General features: G+C 33.3%; 1 protein-coding gene across 1 annotated transcript; it reads right to left on the bottom strand.

Moving 5' to 3' along the window:
- Positions 1-6,665: 6,665 nt before the first annotated feature.
- LOC116005878 (cyclin-D-binding Myb-like transcription factor 1) lies at positions 6,666-8,331 on the bottom strand. Its single transcript, XM_031246114.1, has 2 exons — positions 8,133-8,331; positions 6,666-8,081 (listed from the first exon to the last, which is right to left on the bottom strand). The coding sequence occupies exons 1-2, from the start codon at positions 8,329-8,331 to the stop codon at positions 6,985-6,987; spliced, it is 1,296 nt and encodes a 431-aa protein (XP_031101974.1). The 3' UTR covers positions 6,666-6,984.
- Between the last annotated feature and the right edge of the window lie 690 nt (positions 8,332-9,021).

Here is a 9,021-nt window from a genome sequence, read left to right as displayed (position 1 = left end):
TGTTAGGTCCGCTAAAGCTTAAAAATTACTCCGTACTAAGTAGTAGTTAACAAGTTAAATGATTGAAATTAGGGAGCGTTTGTTTCACGGAAGGTTAGATTACCTTAGAGAATGTTGAATAAATGGGAATGTTAGATTTCTGTGTTTGGTTAAAAACTGAATTATGTAAATAGGACAACAAAAATAAGACAAAATGATTAAAATGACAAAAGCACAATATTAGTAATAAGATAAGGGAATGCGAGATTACCTAAGAAATTGGGATGTATCTCACATTCCCTTCTAATAGCTAAAACTTTATGTGGAAGTTATGTTACATTTTCTAAGAAAATTACATAACTTGAACCAAACATGGGAATTTTATATTCCTAAGCAAACACAACCTTAGTTATCTCATATAACTTGAACCAAACGTCCCCTTAAGGTTTTTGGTAAATTAGTTATTGAATAAGAGAATACATATAAAAATATATAAAATGATATTTTTAGAAATTTATATTTATATATATATTACTCTGATTAAATAATAAAAAAAATGGAGATTGATTACCATGAATCATTAAAATATAAGGGTGATGAGTGTTGTTTGTCTCTCACATTCATGAACACGTACGGTAAAGAGTTGAGAAGAGCAGAATGTTTAAGAAAAATACACAATAAAGAATGAGAGGAGAATAGATTTCAAAAAAAAAAATTAAATATTAGGATTTTGATTAAGAATTGTTGTAAGGATTCCTATTAGCTCGTAGCGATCTCCGATAAATAATAAACTAAACAGCTGTAATACAAAAGAGACAGAGGAAACAGTAGAGGAGAAGAGCATGATTCTTATTTCATTCATCATATCTTTACAAGAGGCAAACTATATATCTAAAAACATAATAAATGTGAAGGAAGGTTATACCCCTCATTTATGTCCGTTTTTTCCGTTAAGTTTTTTTTTGTACATTATGCTATAAAAATTGTACTACATAATATTTTGGACAAATATACCCCTACCGTTATAACTTCCGTTATCTTTTCCACTATTGTTACTATGCACATACATCCACCATATATTTTCTTATCTTCTTCTTCTTCAATAATAATAATAATAATAATAATAATAATATACACATTAAATATTAGAGTTATATGTTAGTTATTTTTTAAAAATATAAATATCCAATTTATAAAAATATTATACATTATTATTATTATTATTATTATTTACTATATTAAAATTTAAATAAATTTAAAATTGTAATACAAAATACTAATATTGGGCACTTATATTTTGCGCATCGCGCATAAGAAAAACTAGTATAATATATAAGTAATAATAACAATACTTATTATGATGACCGTTACAACGGTTACATAATAATGGTCACACTGAATATATTATTTATAACACTCCACCTTGGACATTATTTGTCAATGATCTTGCCTCGTTAAAAAAAACTTACTAGGAAAATCCTGTGGGAAAAATCTAGACAAGAAAATAGTATAAGGTATATGAATGGTATATTCAAACACTTTCTTGCCTCGTTAAAAACTTCCATAGGAAAACCACGTGAAAAAACCTAGTTGAAGAAAAGAGTACATGATATTTATAAACTCATATATAGTCCTGGTTGCCTCATTAAAAATCTTACACTAAAAAAACCCAGTGGAAAAAAACTTAGTTAAGGAAAAGAGTACAACCATAACTTTCTGCGTTTAATCTTCAGGATTTGCAAGAGTTGGTGGTCTTCTAGACCAATAATTTATGTGTATATTGTTGCTCCCCCTAAAGACAACAACCTTTCTGATTGCCTCGTTAAAAAACTTAACTTAAGAGAACCTGATGGGAAAAACTTAGTTAAGGGAAAAAGAGTACAATCATAAGCCTTCAAGGCATAATCTTCAGGATTTCGGGATTCATCTATTTAAGTATTTATTTGCAACTTTCTCCCCATTTATTATATCATACTCCAGCCTCGTTAAAACCACACTAGAAAAACCCAATAGGAAAAATCTAGTGAAGAAAAGAGTACATGGTATGTATGTATTCATAGGTTGCAAAAGTACAACTTGTTAGTCTTTTAAGACTCAGTCTTCATGATTGATTTAAGTAAATGTAGTCATAATCTCCCCCTGAAGATAACAATCTCCAAGTTCTACATTTCTTAAAGGTAGAATAACTGTTTCAAAAAGAGTGTAGATTAAATGATATGACAATCTTCAAGATTGTCACTATAAGTTAACATTTTATACAACGATTCTCGTGACTCCTCTAGAGCTTATGTGGTTTGAATATAGCCAATATTTCTTAACCATACCCACTTAAAAACACACTTTTATTGCCCTCGCATAAGTGAGTGGAGAGAGAACACACATAACTAATTTGGAATGGAGATCAAAAGGAGCCAATACCAAGTGGTCAAAAATAAACACACATACATTGGTTTGTCGCATAAAATTTAAATTGAAGATACTAAAGGATATTTGGAGCACTAGGAGTTACAGTTGATTTCATTGTAAGGACAATGTCAATCCAAATATGGTCATAGAACTTCTAGTTCTACAGTAGTGCTCCAATAGTAATGACGTAATGGACTTCAAGTCCCAAAATGTACTCATTATCATTTTTTAGTCTAAATGGTCCTTTATCTTCTTCAAGAGATTATTGGACAACCATTATTTGTGATAAGTCCATGGTACTAACAAATGTGTTAAAGGCATTTTTCATAATGGGCTGATTGATGTATATAATTTTTCAAGGAAATACTCGATCTGCAAGTCGAGATAATACTTGATTTTTCAAGTCCTTTATGTCTAAAATTCATCTTTAGATCATGAGCTAATAGCATTAAGATCTTTATGATGTTTATAACACCAACATAGGCTGAGATAGTAAATAATACGATTTGTAGCCTCTCAACCAGTACTAATGATATATTTACATTTTCCTACTTCAGGAGGAAATTGCCTTTTACTATTTCAAGTTAAGTAAAGTCTTTGTAATTCAACAACAAATATGTTGTAATGTTATTTTGAGAATTATAACTCCATCAAGGATCAAATTTAGTAATTCTACGCTCATTTGCAATTCAATAAAGAACACTTATATTACATATTATCCCTTCTAAATGAGGGTAATAACTCCATTCGTAATCTTTTAAAAAATTCATAATGACACATAATTCCTTCTTCAAAAGGAGAATTACTCAATCAATTATGATCTTGTGCTAAGGTCATATAAAGATCATACCGTCCAATGACCTTATTGTCATATGGTCACGACGATGTTTATTAGTTGCATATCTAAGTTTAATCTGTCAATTATCTTGTATAGCATACCTTAATGTCATCGTACATGGGAGATTTGATTAAAATATCAAGGGTATCTAGGTGAACTCATGTGCTACAAACACTCACTATTATACCACCTCATCATTTTTGTTTCTCTTTCGAACAAACACTCATTTGTAACCAATAGGGTTAACATTCAATGATGTACGTTTTATCAAGAGAATCTATTTTAACGAGTCGAGCTATGCCTTAATTGCTCCTTTAAATATTCAATAATGAGGATGCATCTGGCACCTCACTTTGATCCAGTTTATTTAAATGAGCAATTATATAAGCGTGTGTTGTCGACAACTATATAATTTTCTCCCAAATTAATGATAATTTTTAAATTAATCAAATCGTTGTCATTTCCCAAATATTAAGATATGATCGTTCCGCATCCCTAGTATTATGTTTGTTTGGTGCACCTTACTAGGGTTTCCATCATCTGGACGAATGTCTTCAGGATATAATTCTTTTTAAGACAAGAGTGACAATGCTTCTTTACTAGATCTAGTATTATGTTTCATATCTCTTAAACCGATAGATCTCATAAGCTTCTGACATCAAAGAGTATTGAGATAAATATTATTTGGTCCAATTTGGGGGTTGTATATGGGATTTTGTCACTCTTTTCTGATCAACATGATCAGTGTATATATAATTATATATACGTTAATCAGTATATATATTTGGCAGATTATTTGCTAATATCGCAAATAGATTATCTTTTGAACTTCTAGTTCAGTCTCACTAGTACGTGGATTATAATGAAGATCATTATATTTCATGGGATTTCTCGACATTTAAATTTGGGTATATCTCCCCCTAATGTCGTGAAACAGATCTTCAGTATGCAGTTAGCATATCTATTGACTCCCTATCATGGGCTCTAATTAAATAGATGCAGTTATATATAGAGTCATTACCATTTTTTATCCTACTGTTATTGTGACATTGCCAATTTTAGTCCACTTTCATAATTTTTGCCACATTTGAACCAGTCTTTTTGGGCATTGCCACTTTTGGTCCATCGTTAGATAATCCGTCCAATAGCCGTGAAATAGAGGGGTATATTTGTCTTTTCATTGGCTTAAAGAGGTTTGCAGCATCCATAGACCCCTCTGTTCGGCCAGCACCCAAAACCAAATGAATCTCATCAATGAACCAAATGCAACACATGTGCTCACCAGATCACCTTGATCAGCGATGTGCTCACCGTCTCTTATACTATTGGCAATCAACGCAAATTCATTTCAACAATTAGGACAAATCAAATTAATTTTTCAGTCCATGGAACACAATAATTTCATATTTAGATTCAGTACTCTGTTTTATTTATTCAAGTTCCAATTTGACAACCCATTAATGTTTAATCTCAAGAACTGCAATCCAATTTACAGAACCAATTGAAAATATGGAACTTCTATAAACCCAATATCTAAACACTCATTTTACCAATTAATTTTATAAACAGCAAGTTCAAACAAATGGATGAGTATACACAGAAATATATATGCATATAAACATCATACAAAAGATAAGCGATAAGAACAAGTTGCTTGAAATGGGGCCTGAGTTCTAAAAGGGAGACATCGGTGGCGACTCAGGATTGTTGGAACTGCAGAAGAGAGCATGAAGGGGCTGGTCGGATTTGGGTCCGAAGATCCGAGAAATCTGGTTGAATATGCCAGCACGAATCGGTGGATGAACAAAAGGGCGCCGGAAGAACATTGGATGGCGACGGTGGAGTTTCTGGCTGAAATGTTTATGGGAGATGATGACCGCTCACTAAAAAGACAAATATACGCCTCTATTTCACAGCTATTGGATGGATTATCTAACGATGGACCAAAAGTGGTAATGCCAAAAAAAGACTGATTCAAATGTGGCAAAAATTATGAAAGTGGAACTAGTTGCTCCATTCACATGGGTGGGTTCGGGGAACTAGTCAAATGGGTTGCTCCATTCACATGGGTGGGGATTGAACCCGCAACCTCATGCTTTAGAGATGAGGTGCTAAACCACCATGTTGGTTATGAATGAAAATACATAAGATGTTTACTAATATTGTTCTGCGAGTTCAAACGCATCAAGTAGGGGTCAAACCTACAACTTTCTGCTTAGGAAATAGACGCTCTATCCACTGAGCTACAAACGCAACTTATGATAATAACTTTCATTCATAGAACACAAATCACTTATTTCAGTACACTTTCAAAATTTAATTCCCCAAATTAGTACAATGGGAAAATAATGCTGCGGAAATAAAATAGACATTACAAGTTATATAATATCTGTATTAATAAAATTATAAAATTTGTTCCATTGATCAACATTTGGGCATATCTAGTTAGGATTAAGAACTATAAGACTCAATAAGGAAATTATAATATTTCTAAAATAATATTAGTAAAATAAAGTGATTAAAATTAATGTGATAGACTATGGACTTGTAAAATATAAATGGGAAGCGTTAAATTTTGTTTTTCTTTAGATTTATCTTTGATTTTTCGGTCAATTTTTCAATTTTACCTTGAAAAATCGATAACCGATCGAAGAATCGAAATAACCGAATTTTTTTTTATTACCTTAATAACCGAAACCAAACCGAAAATCAAAATATTCGGTCGGTTCAATTTTCGGTCAGCCCGATTTTTTTGCTCACCCCTACCTGGAATCACAACTTTGAGATCTAAAGTGAAATGTCAGCACAAGGTAGAGAAGGTATGCTAATTGTGATCGATATTGCTCAAATTGATGAGGGATTTTTCGGCAAAGTCTCTCATTGCCTCCTTGTAATTGTTGTCAAGATCAGGGACAGGTGAAATGGTGAAAATTGTAAGGTAGCGCAAGAAGAAAGTGCTCTCCCAATCCATATCCGTAACCTCGGTTTGTACACCTTCCAAGCCCTTGCTTGCCACCAAATCCTTAAACCTTTGTTCCAAGTCGGAGCTTCTCAAGAAGGCGGCGAAGGACTGTGAATGGGAAAGGAAACCAGCGAAAAGCTCAAAGGAGGAGACTAAAATATGAAAAGACCAAAAAATCCTGTTTTGGACTGTCACTTGACGAAATATTTGACGGTGAACTAAAAGTGACAAGCACTAAATAAAGGTAGACTAAAATTGGCAATACCCCAGTAATAGTAGAAAAAAAAAAGAATTCACTCTTTTTGCAATCATTTTTAATATTTAAAAAATAAATAAAAATCAATTTATAATTTTGAATTTTTACGTACAAAAATTTATTTATTACACTCGATTTGTTATTTTGTTTCTCCTTTTTAGTTCTCATTGTACAACTTTTTACAATAACATTTTGTCTAAAATCACGAGTAACAATTGATTTTAAATTTGCATTAAACATGCAATATCACAACCATCTATAATATGACACTCTAAAAAGATTAATATTATAGCGCATATACCTATTACATGTTAAAATCTCATCAATACTATTAAACATGAAGAGCATTAATCACAATCCCAACTGATTTGCATGAATTAAACACGAGCCATTTTGATGTTACATAAAACCAAGTCAATAAGAAACTATAGTTATCTCTTCAAATTGCTTTTTCAGAGAGAGGGCCAGAAGAGAGTGTTGGGGCAGGTGAAGGTGGGTTGTAAGTTAATTTTTCCCACACTTTTTATGCGAAATAACTTTGCATCATGGTACAACAGGCTTGTTATCCCAGGCCTCCCTTACTTCAATTAAGGAGGGATAGTATCTTTTGGCTAGGACTTCAACTTGTTCTGAAAAGGGTTTGCTCCAATGGTTCCCTATGTGAATAACCATTTGCTTCCAACGCTTCAGACATAATTCTCCGGCCCTATGTTCCAGCAGATTATCCCACTCCACATTTTCTATGCAGGTTGCATCCAAGGTATAAAGTGCACCAATTAGGCGATAATCATCAGAATCAGACCATGTACCTTCAGCTACCATAGGTGATGTCAAGTTATAGTACCACTTCAGACAACACTGTGGAATAGTGCGTGTGGACAACTTATTACTAATTGCTGTAAAACTGATGTTATCCCGTAGCATGCCATGCCTGGATCTCTTCTCTTTAAATATCCTCAATTGCAGATCAGTGTTCACTAAATCAAATAAGTTTTGGCACTCATCCTGAGACCAGGGCCCTTTCTTCAAGTTAGGTAAGCATATCCTGCGCCATGTTTCCCTCACATGAGTCATATGACTGCCAAGTTTGTCAGCAAGTGATTTAAACTCATTCCCATTTAATTTCACGTGCTCCAGTATCAAAGCTTTTTCTTTTTCAGTCCATTTTTGGTGTTCAGATCGTAGGAATAATATTTGAGCACGATGATAAACTGAAAGGTAAGGCCTATATGGTATGGCAGCTCCTATTACCTTCCAGCAGTTTTTTACTTCAGGGTGAGATCTACAATTTAAAACCATATCCAAACCTTCCTCACCTAAATTATGTAACTCAATGTACTTTAAAACGGTTTCTTTAACTATCTCGTCTTCTATTTTAGAGAACCGCTTACCTCGAATCAACTCCACTACTTTATTTTGACCTTTCCCATTCTCGGGAACATTAGACTCGGGAAATACCTTCAATTCATTGGAAAATCTTACTTCCTTCTTGCTGGTTTTCTGTTTTGGATCTTTAGAACTATCTTTGACCTGTTTCCGGCTAATATTATCATTTCCCACTCCACTAGCCTGTGTTTCATTTACACTAAAATTTGCAATGCCTTCAGCACATGTAAGACCTGTAGCCACATCTACTGATCCTTAGTCATCCTCCCCCGTTTTCTTCTTCCTTTTAACCTTCTCCATTTTACCCTTAGTGCATTCATCAGTGATTGTTCGTGCCTTCTTTTCATGTTTCCTTTTGTGTTCAAGCATCTCAGATGCAGTTGAATTTACATCATTTGCAGTATCTTGGGACACAACATATGACTCATTGTTATTGCTTTGGACCTCTCTTTCCCTTTTTTTCTTTCCTACTTTCTCAACAGTAATCCCATTAGCATCCTCCATAAGTGCTCCCCTTTTATTATCTCCTGCAGATTTCTTTTTTTTTCTTCATTCTTTCAACGCCTTCATTATCACTCTTCATTTTTGTCAAAGTTTCTTCCTCAAAGCTTTTATCTCCCTCAACCCACATCCTTCACAATATAAACACAATTGGCAGCCAACATATCATTGTTACTCTCTTTCCTTTTCATAGACTTCCTAGACTTTTCTGATTTTGTGAAATATGCTTAGATGTTCCAGTGGAGGCTGTAAATGTTGAGGCTGATTGGAACAAAAGAAATTCTGGCATGCAAAGGGCTTCTGGTAAATACTAAGCTACTCTAAATACATCCATTTTTACAAAGAAAAAATAACCTAGAATTAATCAAATTGAATCAACAACCCAATTATCAGAATAAGTCTCTGTATGGTACTCAATGTTTCAGGTAATCTAAAAGTCAAGAAGATGGAATTTAATTTAAGTCCAAGCACTAATACTCGAAAGTGAAGCAAACCATTGACTAGTTAACTTATCACCATTGGATTTCCAATCATTTCAGTTAAGTGTTACTATGCTAACGCTTTCTGCATCTTGCTCTTCTACAAAACTCATCGACGACAGATTTTTACCAAATGAAAACATAGAAACATATGCATTGGTCGAATTGTGCTAAGGGTTGAGAGGAATTACCGGAATTAGAAACGGAGAAACGA

The sequence above is a fragment of the Ipomoea triloba genome, chromosome 15 (assembly GCF_003576645.1).
Source record: "Ipomoea triloba cultivar NCNSP0323 chromosome 15, ASM357664v1".
In the NCBI taxonomy this organism is placed as follows: Eukaryota; Viridiplantae; Streptophyta; class Magnoliopsida; order Solanales; family Convolvulaceae; genus Ipomoea; species Ipomoea triloba.
The sequence above is the reverse complement of the archived record's forward strand: the minus strand, read 5'-3'. Positions and strand labels throughout refer to the sequence as shown.